The 15,716-nt window shown below is 35.4% G+C and overlaps 1 protein-coding gene across 5 annotated transcripts in view; it reads right to left on the bottom strand.

Annotated features, from left to right (window-relative positions):
* Positions 1–5,720: 5,720 nt before the first annotated feature.
* Positions 5,721–15,716, bottom strand: part of LOC106054700 (pericentriolar material 1 protein-like) — a 40,636-nt gene continuing 30,640 nt past the window's right edge. For 3 of the 5 annotated variants that reach the window (XM_056037804.1, XM_056037803.1, XM_056037805.1), the window contains exons 30-40: positions 15,450–15,669; positions 14,512–14,676; positions 14,322–14,423; positions 13,096–13,275; positions 12,386–12,621; positions 11,742–11,880; positions 10,931–11,035; positions 10,492–10,595; positions 9,822–10,095; positions 9,046–9,150; positions 5,721–6,986 (exon numbers count right to left, since the gene is read on the bottom strand). In XM_056037804.1, the coding sequence (XP_055893779.1) occupies positions 6,855–6,986; positions 9,046–9,150; positions 9,822–10,095; positions 10,492–10,595; positions 10,931–11,035; positions 11,742–11,880; positions 12,386–12,621; positions 13,096–13,275; positions 14,322–14,423; positions 14,512–14,676; positions 15,450–15,669 (1,762 nt within the window). In that variant the 3' untranslated portion in view covers positions 5,721–6,854. The remainder of the gene's footprint in view (positions 6,987–9,045; positions 9,151–9,821; positions 10,096–10,491; positions 10,596–10,930; positions 11,036–11,741; positions 11,881–12,385; positions 12,622–13,095; positions 13,276–14,321; positions 14,424–14,511; positions 14,677–15,449; positions 15,670–15,716) is intronic. The other 2 variants (XM_056037807.1, XM_056037806.1) reach the window with 2 other exon arrangements.

The following is a 15,716-nucleotide window of genomic DNA, read 5'->3' as shown; positions in this document are numbered from 1 at the left end:
GTGTTTCAATGTGTGATATATATATATTTCTACATGCTTACTTTGAGTATTTGTACATGGATAATTAGACAAGCTTAAGTTTACTTCAACCTGCAGAACCAACTTTTTATATATTGATAGGGTTGCTTCTAAAGAGCACCTTTTTTATGAACAATACCAAAAGTTCTCAATGAGATGTATCATCAATGTCTCCTTGTGACTTTATTTTAACAAGTTCCCTTGTGACTATAGCTAGAATTGGGTTAAGATCAACATATCATTGAGGTGTTCTGGTACGTTCATCCTTTGTATATTTCCTAGGTTAAGTATAACCTCAATGTATATAATTTCACTCATGTATGCAAAATAAGACTTAACTAAGTCCCAGGTAAACATTTGCTTATACTTTTATTTACAATTAAAGTAAAAATATGTAAACTCACAGGCATTCTCCACCAAAAATAATCTTAAAATACTTCCAAACTAGTATGAAACTGCACAAGTCATATACTGGTATTACAAAAAAAAAATACTTAACAATCATATGCCATAATAAGGCAGTGTTTTCCAAACGGAACACTTCGCAATTCTGAGTATTTAGCGGAACATTTAATTTTTTAGATAATTCTTGTGGTGGCCTACTAGTTAAGTATTCCAGTATTTCTTGAAACCCCTATTCAGGCCTCACGGAACAGTCCGGGAAACACTACCATAAGCTATCGTCTCATTCGGGAAAACTTTCTAAATCACTGTATATACACATCAGGGAAGAACCTAGGTAAAAAAAAAAAGTCACGGGCATCAGACTAACACATGGCCACTTAGGCCTAATGTCTTGATCTGGAGAACATAATACTAAAATGTTATTTAACCTTGGTATAGGCCAATAATAGAATATGCATCCTCCGTTTGGGACCCCCTCAACTCAAGAAAACATTAAGAAACTGGAACAGACACAAAATAGAGCAGTGAGATTCATAACAAACGAATATTCATTTTTAGTAAAATCACTAAATTTAGAAAGTTTAGTAATTGTACATAAAACACTGAACCATAATCTTCAAATACAAAAACAAAATATAATGACAAGGTTACAAAGACAGTTTGTGTAGGAACACAAACTAAAAAATGGGCCCCCGAAGTGGTCCACCCAGGCAGGCTTCATTATTTTCAGAAAGAACATCTGAATGAAATTATAGCAAAGACAAATGACAGATAAGAATGGAGAAAGAAGGTTGACAGATCTTGTGTAGTGCCCCATAGATCAAAGGATAGGTGAAAGTGAATGTAAAGTTAGATGTGAACCTGGCCTAATTGATATCTTATAATTGATCTAATTGTTTTGTAAAGGATCAATCTCTTATTCTTTTTTTTTTTTTAAATCCTCAGCATTTATTGCTATTTCATCATTGGATTTGGGCTTCATGCCTCTTTTGGTGGGCCTCTTTTTTTTTTTTTTTTTTTTTGCCTCTTTTCTTGGGCTTTCTGCCTCTTCTTTCTCTTTTTTTTTTTTTTTTTTTTTTTTTTTAATAAATGGTACGTGGTGTTCGATGGGTACAAGGTACAAGACAAGGAAAGTAAAAATTTTAGAAAAATGGTACATGGCATACATTTTAAGATACATCAATATTTTTTTTTTTTTTTTTTTATTTAAAATAATTTTTATATAATACTATTTACATATGATAACATATAAAATATAAGGTGTCATTTTAGGAATACATATACAGCATGAAGGGTATTTACAGATGATAACATATATTTACATTGAAAAAGAAGGTGATAAATTTTAAAACTTTCATATATAGCATAGAAAATGTGACATGGTTTTATACAGGAGAGTGGGGGGATTATATGTACATCTTTTTTATTTTTTTAAGAAGGTGGGAGCCTTTCTTTAAGCCATTGGAATGGCTGCCCTTAGGTAGCACTTTGACCCGTTCTGACACAATTTTTATCTACATTCCCTTGGGGCACATGACTTTCGTCCTGTGCCACCCCTGGAGTTTCGATTCTATTAGAGTTTCAGAATCGGGTCGCCGTGTTTTTCCTTTTTGGGCTCATATTTTCTGGATCTTGTGATCAATGATGTTTCTTAATTCTTCATCCAGTCTCTCTGCTGTCTTCTTTTGCTCCCCTCTCCAGGTTTTTGTCCTTGTCATCCATACAAGTTGCCTGTATGCAGCTGCAATTACGTTCTCCTTCCTCTTGGCCGCTGGAAATTGGTTTACAGTGATGGCCTTGTCCACGTCCACCGGCACCCCGGTGCTACCAGATAGTAGCCTTCTCAGGGTGTTTTTTGCTGTTTGGACGATCGGGCATCTCAAGAAAAGGTGCCCCTCGTCCTCCAGTTCCCCGGTCCTGCACATTTTGCACGCTTTCTTAGTGCCTTTTCTTTCCGAGGTCGGGGTCATATTGAAGATCAAACGGTAGGCGACCTCCCGTGACCTCGGAGAGATGTGCTTGTTGTGCAGGTTTCTAAAGGCTGTATGGTAGTCTACGTCTCCATTGTGCCATTTGATTCGTTTTTGAAGGGGTGTTGCTTGCTGCCGTATGAGTGTTGTGTATATTTCTTTTGTTGTTTTGTGTATGTGTTCAGTGTTGTCTTTAATGCTCCTAATGACTGCTTCGTGGAAGGGTGTTATGTGTGTGTTTGAGTAGTGTGGGTGAGTGTTCTGCATTGGTATCAGTTTCTGGAGACGTAGACCGATTAGGTAAATGGCAAAGCCATTCAGTTCCGGCGCCTTGGCCAGTTGCCCCACGTACTTGAGCCTCAGAGCCCGAATCTTAGTTGCGAGGTCTTGCAGCCCTATACCGCCGTTATGTTCGTGTTGTATTAGTGTTGTATGTTTTACGTTAGCTATTGTGTTCTTAAAAATAAAACTGCGCGTGATTTTGTTTAGTGTTTGTATGAACTGTGGTGGGGGTTCTGTTGTGGTAGCTTTATAGATGACTTTGGGGAGTATTAGTGTGTTGTATATGTGGGCTCTACCAAAGATTGTCATACCTATGTGTTTGTATTTATCTAGTGTCTTTTGTGCTATTTGGATAAGTGTATCCCATGTTTCGCTGTGTGGTGCGTAGGGGTTTGGCGTCCACGTGATCCCGCATATCTTTAGGGTCTTTCCGCTTTGAAGGCCTTCGGGGAAATCTTTTCTGTGTTTCCATTTGCCTACTCCCATTATGGCGGATTTCCCTAAATTTATTTTGGAACCACTGGCTTGGCCGTATTTTTTAAAGTGTTGTATTATGTTTGTTATGTCATTTGTGTGTGTTATGAGGAAAGTGGTGTCATCTGCGTATGCTTGTATTTTGATGGTGGTTTGGTCGCCCGGGACTGCTAGGCCTTTTATTGCTGTGTCCTCTCTAATCTTTTGTAGGAGAGGTTCTATACATAATGTGTATAGTGTGGGGGAGAGGGGGCAGCCCTGTCTAACTGATCGCTCTACAGGGAAAGGGTCAGACAAGGTGTGGTTCACTAGTACGCTGCTCTGTGGGTCAGCGTACATTAGCTTAATCCACTTTATTATTTTGTCTCCTATGTTGTTCTTTTCAAGAATTTTGAATAGGAACGTGTGGTCCACTCTATCGAATGCCTTCTCCTGATCTATGGTCAGCAGTGCTAGTGGTGTGTTTTTTATGTCTGAGTATGTTATAATGTCGCGTATGCGGTGATTCATTGTGTCTATGTTTCTTCCTGGATCTCTTATTTGAATTCTGAAGAAAAAAACAATTTAATATTGGATATAATAAAATAGGACAAGAACATGCATTTTACAAGATTAATATTTGTTTTAAATTATCTCTAACTTATTATGCATACTAAATAGATTATTTCTCTTTAAAAAAAAAGTAAATATTTGTTCGTGTGTAAATAGTACTTACTATAACAGAACTTACATAACTTGAAAATACAAATATAAAAACAAAAAATCTACAACCGTTTGCATAAATGTGTTACAAATGTGGTAAGTTATCGTCTCCCCTAATAAAGAGCCTCAAGTGTTTGAGTGGTTAATAGTTAATAGTTGTAAAAGTGGTGTATTTTTATGAAAAAACTGCTTGCATAAGTGATTTAAAAAATTAGATTTTTCGATTTCAGAAAAGAAAAAAAAGTAGCCGTTGCATCAGAACTTTGAATGTTCTAAAATATTGTGAAGTCGGATTTTCACTTATCTTTTCTAGTTTACGAGATCTAAACGGGATGGACGGACAAACATTTCACACAAAACTAATAGCGTCTTTTCCCATTTTGGGAGCCGCTAAAAATACTCTGAAAGACACAAAGATAAAGCCACATTCCTCGTTCCATATGCTAGGACAAATTTGTACAAATACTCCTTCTTCCCTAGTGCTATTAGAGCATGGAATGGGTTGCATGAGCTAGCCAGGAAAACCAGTGACTTGGTAGAATTTAAATCATTGGTTAATATGCATGACGCGTAGGACGTAATTATCTTCTTTTTTTTTTTTGAAGTAACGTCTGTATAGGGTTAGGGTTAGGGTTAGGCAGGATGATATTGGCACTAACACCTTTAGTAAAATCACTAAATTTAGAAAGCCTTCAGGACAGAAGACTCAAAAGTAAAGTTACAATTATACATAAAACACTGAACCATAATCTTCAAATACAAAAACAAAATCTAATAAAATACTCTGAAAGACACAAAGATAAAGGCACATTCCTCGTCCCATATGCTAGGACAAATTTGTACAAATACTCCTTCTTCCCTAGTGCTATTAGAGCATGGAATGGGTTGCCTGAGCTAGCTAGGAAAACCAGTGACTTGGCAGAATTTAAGTCATTGGTTAATATGCATGACTAAATGCATGACGCATAGGACGTAATCATCTTTTTTTGAAGTAACGTCTGTATTATATAAGATAAGTGAGTCTGGTGTGAATGTATATTTTGGTTTTCTATAGTTATAATGTTTAGTTTGGTGTAATGCACAAATTGTAAGACAAATTCCTTATGGATAATAAAGATTATTATTATTATTAATTGTGTGTTTTGAGTAGATACAGTTCGTCTCATTAAATTTGCATTTTGTAATGCAGTTCATATGAATTTTATTACATGCATTTGTACAATTTCATTATTTATAAAGAAGGAGTATGTATGTAAGTGTGTATGTCCCAAATAAAAATCAAAACCGTTTGACCAATCTTGATAACCTTCGCACATGTTCCTTAGATCATTGCGAAGACTGTAAAGTATGTTAAATGTCCCCTCCCATAAACGGAGGGCCCTAAAAATAGATAAAAAGTACCTAATTGTATCTCTATTAAATAACAAAACTTTTTAACAAATCAGGTAACCCCATTTTCACAGTATATGAATATATCTGAAGAACAGGTAAACCAATTTTCATACTCGTGGCAAATTTTTAAATTGTAAAGGACATTCCCCCATGTTTAACATAGATCCAAATATAATTCAGTAGATCAGTAATAGCCAAACTAAGGCCTACAAGACGCAGGCCATATCTGGCTACTTTTTAATACTTTTTTAGTACTAAGGTTCTAAATATCTATTTTTTTGTTATTTTATTTTCCTGCAAAATTTTATTTTCCACCAATGGAATTTTGCACAAAATCCATTAAAAAAAAAAAGCAAAAGATCTGCAAATTATTACAATTATTATTATTACTCAATGTTAGTCATTACAAGTGTTCTATAAAAGACAAATATTACAAACAAAAGAGACAAGAAAATCGTCCAATGAAAACACTCAGAGTGACTTGTTGCATTCATGAAAAGTTTATTTGATCACTTCTAACTGAATGGAATGCTTCAAAACACACACACACACACTTGTTCAAGTCAACACTCTAGAAAACAAAGAAACATTTATCTGATTTGAACACAAAAAAAAATTGTTTGAACTAATATATATATATAAAAAAAAAAAACACAAATTTCATTTCCATATGGTCTCATTTGTTCTACACCCCAAGATTGAACACTTAACTATGCAAAGTTGGACAAACTGTGACAATCACTGATAATGTGTACAACTTGATAAACAGAATAGAAATTCCCTTCAACACAACACACAATTGAAGCTTTTATCTTGTGAAAGTTGTAGAAAAAATAATGAGTTTATAAAGAATCAAGAGAAAAGATTAAAAAAAAAAACAATGAATGAATGAATGAATATCTTGAAGAATGAAGAATGAATATCTTGTTTTTTTTCCCCTTCTGGTCCAACAGATCAACCAGGAGCTGGGGTATTACATCATTTCTCATTGGATCCATTTTAGAAACAATAAATAAGTTACACAAAGTTCAACCATACCATTACATTATTATATTTACTATATTTGATAAATCTAGGTAGAGTTTGAATTGACACATTGTTGAAGACATTTATACATTTGACGAGTGATGCCAGTGAAAACAAGCAACTGATCACACACATTAATGTCACAGATATGGTCATAAGCAATTTCACATCCATCTAATTACAAAGCCCCCCCACGCAAACTCAGTGCAGGGAGTTAGGTCGCAACAACCTTTTAACTTTCCACAACATGGTCAGCAGTTTTCTTGTACTTGAACATCAACATGACTAACTCACAGGAGGATCAACCGCGACTACAGCTAAACAATGCATCAGTATGTATCGAGTCAACTAGAAGCAGTAATGCTTTCCTCCTGGCAACAACTCTTAACCTTTAACCTCCAGCCTTGCGGGCATGGAACAACAAGTCAATCTAGACTGTATTATATACGATATATTTATAGATTTCAATAGAATATAAATAAGGCAGAAAGAAGTAACTCTTATATCTTGAAAGCAGACAAATTCTAGCCTTACAAAAACAAAAAAAGTGGACATAAGAAACGTATTGATTGCAGACAGTGACACTTAAGACTGGAAACTCTCAGGGTCTAGGTTGTCTTCCCCTGCCAGTTCGTTGACATCGTCCAGTGAAGATATAATAGCGTCAATGCCATAAACAGATCTCTGCTCCTCCTCATAGTTCCATCTTAGCCCTGGCTGAAACAGAATACAATCATCCATCAGTTTGAGTCTTACATTATATGCAGTCTACACTCTGGTTAATCAGACCACAGCTTAGTGCAAATCCAGCAGGGATGGAGTGTTCCTATAATTAGACCAGTTTAATGTTATAACCAAAATAATACATGTCTTAATTGAGGTCTAATTAACCAGAGCAGACTGAATGAAAAAGAAAACTAAATAATGAATGTTTCAAATAATATACTAATGAAATGAATCAAATATGTTGCTTGAAGAACTTATGCAAGGGGGACAAAAAAATTATATTGGAATCAGATTATGTCCCCTGACTGGTTGCTAGAGTATTTTTTGATTCAGTAAATACAAACTTTATCTTGCATGTTCCCAAACACTCAATTGTATCATGACATAATGAAGTAAAGATTGAAGACTATAAAATTATGATTATAGATTTCAATTCTTAGATCTATTTCATGTTCGGATTAACATTTTATTTTTTCTAAAAAAAAATTCTACTTGTATAAATAATATAAACATCTTCATGAAATAATCACTGTTTGAAAAAAAAAACATTTACAAAATAAACTGGGATCTAAAAAATGTCCACATCAACAAACTTAAAACTTTGATTACAAGGCATGAAAGTCAAACCTTTGTCTAGCCTGCAGTTATCTACAACATGATCTTCTAAAGGATCTACCAGCCCAGCTCAAGGTGAACTAGTGTAAATAATAATTGGGTCTTAAGTCATGACAGTTTTCACATATCTAACTCGAGTAGCTGGCAAGTGTAAAAGAAATAATTTAGTTGTGAATTGAGCCCAAAGCTTTGAGAGTTACAACACACAGAAACTCTGGCTACAAATGAGACACACTAAGAAATAAACTTATCAAGCACGCCTAGTCTTGTACAGTGCTGGGTATTGAGAAGATAAAAACATTTTTAATATTTAAAAAAACAAACAACACCGATTGGAGCATGAGTTTATCCATTACCATTACAGAGAAGACACAATAACAAAAACAATAAGATCTTATGTTCTCTTGGTAATAGAGACCTACATTGTATGTAAAACTTTCCATGTAATGTTTGAGTGAGACTTGTTATATCTAATGCCCTGTTGTAAAACTAATTTGCTAATTTCCTCCAGGATAATACAAATATTATCATTGTCATTATCAAAAAGGTTAATAACCCAGTGACAACAGTTACTATCATTGCACTCAGAACAATACTTAGCTACACAATGACATTCGCAACAGAAACTTGTTTCTATTCTCTTTCAATAGTGTATGATGGCATTTAAATGTTTGCCTAATATTAGTAACTAAAAAAAGTAAATCCCCAAAACTATAACATCAAGTGATAGCTTCTACATTCTGAAGCAATGGCCAAGACTTGTGGTGACAATTAAACACTCTCTCAATATGCTGTGGTCTTCATCGCTATACATTATTTACACTGGCTTTTTTTTTTCATTCTTGCAAACTATGGGGCAGGTGATGTAAAACTCAACTGTGACTAGATCACAAAGTCTGAAAGGGGTACTTCCTTTTTCTTTTGATTCTTACACTACTCCTATGGCTTACATATAAAACTGATGAAATTGACAACTATAAAGCTGTGAAAGCCCTAAAGCAAACTACCAAAGAAGCAAATTAAATAGAAGCAAACACAAAAAAAAAAAAAAAAGGTCAAGCTAGCACAACATAAATTTGAATTAATATTGAGCACTTTGTAGGTTAAATGATTGTGCCATAAAATCTTCCTAGAAATGATGAAAGTTATAAAAAAAAAAATCTAACGGAAAAATGAAAATTGCGTTTGAAAAAATAAATAAAAGGGGCAACAGAAAAAAAGCAAAATATCTAGACACTAAAAGTTGAACAATCATGTCACTGACATACATCCACATCGGGCGTTTCTCCACCTTCCTGTGCTTTTATCTGGGCACTTTGGGTTGCCAGCTAGCCACCAGATGAGCGGCAGCAAGCAACGCCACTACCAGGGCTGTCCCGGCAGACAGGCTCAGCACTAAGACATTACACATGAGAGAAGGGGGAGAGTCACTCACAGTGTTGTTGGCCTCAGAGTCCACCGTCAGCCTCTCTGGCAAATCATCCACAGTCAGTTCGCCTTCCTCATTGTGACCATCATTAGGTGTCACGCTGCCGTTCACCTGCAAGGTTACATAAATATATTTTAAAAAATTTTTTTTTTTAAAGATGTTTGAAATTTCCTTAATATTTTTATTTCTTTTTTTAACAAGCATACCTAAAGGATTCCTGCAAGTGAGGAAATAATTGCGTCCATTATCTCAAGACACTTTTAATGACGGAATTGACAAGACACAATTCTAGTTTTCAGAAATAACCAATTCCCCCATGCTTATTTTTAAACCAGCTATTGCTAGAATTATGAAAACGAGCCCCTCCTGCCTGAAGCTTACTGAGTTAGGTACCAGTTACTTGAATTTGTCCTTGCTCCTTTCAGTGATAACAATTCCGCCAGACCTAATATCTGAGCCGACATCCCAATGAAAGCACTTTATAGATAATGGATCACAAAAAAGTCTGAAAAGGGTACTTCCTTTTTCTTTTGTTTCTTATGCTAATCATATAGCTTACCTCTTCCGTCAAAAATAGCCTTATGAAACTATCAATGAGTTACAAAAACAAAGAAAAATTAATTCTTTGAAAGACACAGACTATGTTCATTTCCTAATCATGTGTGTCTTGTGTACAGGCTAAAAATGAATAACCTTTACAACTGTTCTTCTCTCGTCAAGTGATAGCTGTCTTGTTTTGAATCTAAAAATGGCAAGGTGACTAATAATCACATGTCAGGTACCTGTGTCTGCGGTTGGGTCTCTCCTTGATCCCCAGCCCCAGTTGCTTTCAACACAATAGTGGAGACCACTTTCTTGGGACTCAGTTTCTCTGCGTCTTGTTTCTCTGCCACATCTCCTCCTGCTCCCTCTGTCTCTGGTCTGGCAGAGGATGGCACGCACGGCTGGGTGTGCCCATTGACCTCCATCCTGGAGTCTCGGCTGACAGCAGTTTCACTCGGGTCATCCATACTTTGTTCTTCATCCCCCTCATCGTCATCTTCATCACTGCCTATTCTGTAAAGTTAAAGTAGTGAAAAAGGAATGACTACAAGATTATTATAATCACAAAGTGATTAACTCTTTCTTTCCTAACTGACAATGTAAACATTGATTTAACCCCACTAAACTAAACTGGTTTTCGGATTTTAAGACTTTAATGTGTGTTTAAAAAGAGAATGCATTTCCCAATAATTCGACACCAAATTTAACATTTTCTGATATCAAACACAAAAGTTATTGAAGTTAAATCCTAACAGGATAGCGACATAAAAATGAGCAAAATGAATAATTCTATCGGAATGAGGAAAATAATTACGGAGAGAAAGAGTTAATGCAATGCTAATGGGGGTGTACAGAATCAATGAAATGTGGGTCAGTCCTAAAGAAATGTAATGAGTGCAGAAGTGTTACCTGGTGAAAGGTTTGGTCTCACTGGGTGCCAACTCAATCTGGTAAGATTCCATCTCAATGTCTTCTTTATCTTCACTGTCTCTCAGATTTGTTTCATTGTCTTCCTAGACAACAGAGAAAAATACAGGGGAATGGAAAATGTCTGAGGTTACATTTTATAAAGGTACAGGATAAACTGACACGGATTTCACATTATAGCATTGTTACCTAAACCACAGATCCCTAGTGTTCTGCAAGGCCTGAATACTGGATTAATTAGAACTAGATTAACTAGAAGCCACCACATGAATAATATCTTTCTAAAAAATAAACAAAGGGTTCCACTAAATACTCTGAATGTGTGAAGTGTTCCATTAAGAGACTAGACCTCTGAGACATGACCCTACAATGACAACTTTATGTCACACCACACAAACTGTTTTTAATGACAGTGTCTTACCTCATTATTCTTGGTATCCTCATCCTTATCATCATCTTCAGCCTCAGAGGAGCCACTTCCATCATTACTGTAGGTGGAGGAGCTTTTAGACACCTCAGTCGGATACTAGAAACAAGTTGAAAAGAATATGATGTAATAGACATTTTAATACTGTTATATTAAATATTTCTACAGCAAAATGAACAATGAAAACTTTTTTTTTTCAAAACAATAACTCAAGTTCATGCATGTTGAAAAAAAGATATTTAAATGAGAACAACATCAAAAATGATGAAAATGATTTACAAACTCTTATGATCACTAAAAGACTGACTCAGTCTTTGAACTATATAGAATAAGCAGGTTGAGAATTGTTAAATATTATGTCATTACAAGCCCTGTGTGATGTGTTTCCACATATTTAGGAGGTGCAAAGGTGATTAGAGGAGATCAATGTCCCCATCAAAATTATTTTTTCAAAATTTTTTAAAATATTGCAGCGAGGATCGCTGTCAAAACTTTTCATGAAAAACAAGTATAATTCATATACTAGATTTTTTTTTTTTAGTGAATTTGAATGCTAGTCATTATTTGATTCATATTTGATATTTTTCTACAGTATTAGTTATTATCATAATTTTATAGTAAGCTAATTGTATAAAAGTTAGTCCCTAAACATTTACACTGTTTAGAACGAACATGTGGATGATTGCTTAGTATTGGTTGCAGCTTATAATAGCAAATCAATTATTTACTTAAAAGTTCAACTCTCAGTTTCGACCACAAAGTCTACAGGGGAGTCCCTACTTGTTAAAACGTAAGTTTAGCCTACCTGGCCAGTCCACTCAGTCAGTCTGACCCTGTCACCAGCACTCCCATCCTCCAGATCCTGCATGAGTCTAAAGAAGGCCAACTCGTTGAAAAGAACATCAGAGATTTCCACCAATAGATCTTCCCCACACTCCCTCATCCTGTGAAAACAAGAGTTGACCTACATCTTGTACAACAAGTTCAGGGGGGATAAATGTGGAACTGTTCTCTGAGGGCGGACGTTTATGAAATCCCCTCCTTCCAAGCCAACCATCTATTATTATCAATCTTTACACTACAGACCTAAGTAAGACCAACAGGAATACTGAAGGCTTTGGCAATATTAACAAAAAAATAAAGGTTTATCATATTATTTACTGAATATTTTCTCCACAATTCAAATACAAAAATAAATCTGAAATAAAACTAGATGGTTCAGTGTATAAAATCTTGACTAGTTAGTGAAGAAATGAAATGAAAGTCTTGATGCGAGAAATTAGAGAGCAAGAACAAGGTTTTAAATCTGATCTAGGTATTTTCTGGCCAAAAATATTGGGACCGAGTGGAAGGTGTGGAAGAATAATAATTTTTTTTAAAATCATGAACAACAGTGCTTCTTAATAATATCTCTTGTTACTAATTACTTCTCTAAAAAGATGAGCTTACTTTCTTCCATGGTATTTCTGTAAAGTATCTTGGAGGATGGAGGACAGCTGACGCTGGAAGAACTTGGCAAACTCTTCATGGCCTACTTGACTTGTGAGGGAAAGGACCAACTGCTTGATGTAGTTCAGCAGCTGGGTAGAACACACGTCACTCATGTGCTGCTTGACCAGAGGGATGGTCTCCATCATCACTTCCTTGATCTGTTTGTCCAGTTGTTTCATATTGATCCTTGGATACTGAGGAAAGTAGGGAGGTTAGATCTTTATTATGTTTACAGTGGTAGACAGGGCTCAAGGGAATAAAAATAGAAAAGAGAATCTGTCTGTCTGTCTAAGTTGAATAGCTCCCAATCATCCAAATATTCTATGAAATTCTTTCTTTAGCCTTTTCTTCTAGGTTGTTGTTGTTTTTTTTAAATTGAGCATGTTTAATAACATGGACATATGATGTAATGTCCTCCTGGTTGTGTGGTATATGCTCTGGACTGCTGTAATGGTGTACATTGGTTCCATCCTGTTCGCCACCATCACCTGCCATCCTGCAGGATATTTGGGAAAGGATTCTGAAGCAACACCCAAAATATGCGTAAAATTAGGATATTTTGCACATCAGCAAAATTTAGGCCATGTCATGCCCTAAACATATGTTAGGCCATGTCGTGTCATGTAAAACAAACAATTTGAAGTTTCAATATAACGAAGTCAACTTACAGGCATGTCAGAGACATATGCACTAGCTCCTTCCTCACCAGCAGCTAGTTCCTCCAAATCAGCACTCTGACTGGCACTTGACTGAGTTTCTTCTTTCAAAGTCTTGTGCAGGCTGCTTTGGCTTTTCCTATGAGACTCTCTAAACTTGTCAAAGGGCAAGAAGCCTCCATTCTCCCACATCTTAGGAGTCATTACAAAGAAATCATTATTCTGAATGTTTAAATCCTATTAAACTAATACACACTATGTTTCATAATTGAAAGGATACAAACAATATCCTTTTAAATACACCAGATAGTCAGGAAGTGTAAACTATAAACAAGACATGACCGAGACAAGTGCAAATGTTTCTAGTAAGTGTGTCATCACTGAAAAACAGATTTGTGAAAGAGAATGTTCACTTTTTATAATTAAAAAAAAAAACAATTAATTCTACAATCAATGACTTTACAAGATTTTTTAAATTATGAAAAAAAATTAATTTACAATCAATTTATGGACCTAATGTTTCAAAAGTGTGTGAAGACAACTAGCACCCGATTGATTGTACTAAATCATTTTGTAAATAGAGAATTTATTTTATATGGTCAGTAAATATAACAAGTGAAGATAGAGAATCAGTAAAAATAACAAGAGAACTTGAATTGACATGTATTGTTTTTCTTTTAAATTCAACAAATTTAACAAATTTAAGCATGCATAAGTGTAAAAGTTTAAACAACATTTAAAACTAGACTATAAATGTCATTTGATAATCAACATTTAATAGCTTCATGCAGACTTCAGAAACATTCACTACAACATAATCAACTGATAGCAGGGCTTCCAACAGCTAAAAAAGTGAAAAATAAACTTAAATAAGACACTGTCTAAAATTTGATAACAATCCAAATCTACACAAGTAAATGATGATAAAAAAACCCCCAAAAAAACTCACTCTTTAGCTACAAAAACAAGTAGCCAACAAAAGTACACATCTAAAAAAAAAAGTCTATACAATTGGAAGCCCTGTGATGCCTCATAAAACCAATCTAAAATGAACAAGCACTAATTGCGAAATAACCACACAGTAATGAGACTTTCCATCAAACTTTTACATAACAAATATCTCCAAAACATTGAAGTTTCGGTGTCACAAGTAGAATTAAAGTTTTTTTTTCAAAGGCCTCATCTTTGTGTGGCTATCAGAGGGCATCCACAACTAGAGACATGGTGAGCCTCCTCACCTGCTGCTCATAAGTCCCACAGTTTCTCCATCCTGTTAAATGTTCCTCTCTGTCCTCATGCCTCAGACTGTCAAACTCAATCACAGTTTCTCCCAAAGCATCCTTGTTAGTGTACAAGCATTAGGTTAGAGACGTCTTACAGTCAAGCTAAGCAACAATCAGAATGCCCAGACGATAGAGTGTAACCTACCTGAAAAAATGGGGACTCCTCACAATCATTGGTCGGAGTAGACAGAGAACTTGGGTTTTCTGCCACCTCAGCATAGTCAAAGGAATAATTTCTTGGAGCTCCACCTCTAGCAACTTTCCTGCCAGCAGATGTCCTCTCAGCTTCACTCAGGTTTTGTGTTGGAGCCTGGAAGACAAGACAGACAGGAGTTAGTAACACACAGTAAAGGCAAGACAAACAAGAGTTAGTTAACACAAAAGATATGGCTTCTTCTGTCTCGGAAGACAATGGATGCGCCCAGATGAGCCACTGGCTTTGGTTTCGTCTTGACATGGGGCAGAATCTGGATTGCCAGAGTAAACACAAAGTAAAGACAAGGTTAAAATAACTATAAAAAAACATAAGTAAACCAGACAACATTAAAATAATAAAAGAGATAACACCAAGGATAGAGAAAAAAAAGTTAACAAAAAAAATCACAAAGATGTGATCATTTATGCCACATCTGTGCTAACTAGGTCATTATGGTACATGTTACTTTTAAACATGGGGACAACACCTAAAATGAATAAGTAATCCAGGAGATAACACCAAAACAAAATCCACCATCATTTATGACCAAGTCACTAATAAAGTAAACAAGGGAAAGCAAACCAGGAAAACAGAGAATGATACTTCAAACACATAAGCAACCCCAGGACATAGCACTAGCATTAGAGCCAATCATTAACTACAACTCCTGTATAGAAAAGTGTTGAACAAATGGTACTACTGACTTTTGCAGTTTTGAAATAATCATGTGATATGTAACACTGTGACAGGGAGTTTGACAATCTTTCTTAAAGACTTTCTCCTCCATTTCTTTTAAAGACCAGAAACAAAACATCAACGCTGAGAGGCAGTAAATAATGAAACAGTTTTAAAGTTGTTTTATTTACATAGTTCAAAATGCAACTTACACCGCCATTGGCCTCAATGTGTGATCGAAGAATTTCCTGTATAGAATATAATGCTCTCTGACGCTGCAAGTCAGAATCTATCTGCTGCATTTCTCGAAATATTTCCAACAGGAAATGGGGACGGCTCTCATTCTGTGATATAAGAGATGCAACTTCCGAGTAGATGGTATCACGCAGTGTGTCGAAAAGTGTGTTACTATCGTCGGCAGCATCTACAGACCTGGGTTAGGATTTTAAAATAAATACTGTAATGACAAGTGAAACAAA

This window comes from Biomphalaria glabrata, chromosome 8 (genome assembly GCF_947242115.1).
Source record: "Biomphalaria glabrata chromosome 8, xgBioGlab47.1, whole genome shotgun sequence".
NCBI classification, from domain to species: Eukaryota; Metazoa; Mollusca; class Gastropoda; family Planorbidae; genus Biomphalaria; species Biomphalaria glabrata.
Note: the sequence above shows the minus strand (reverse complement) of the source record. Positions and strands in the feature narration are given on the sequence as shown.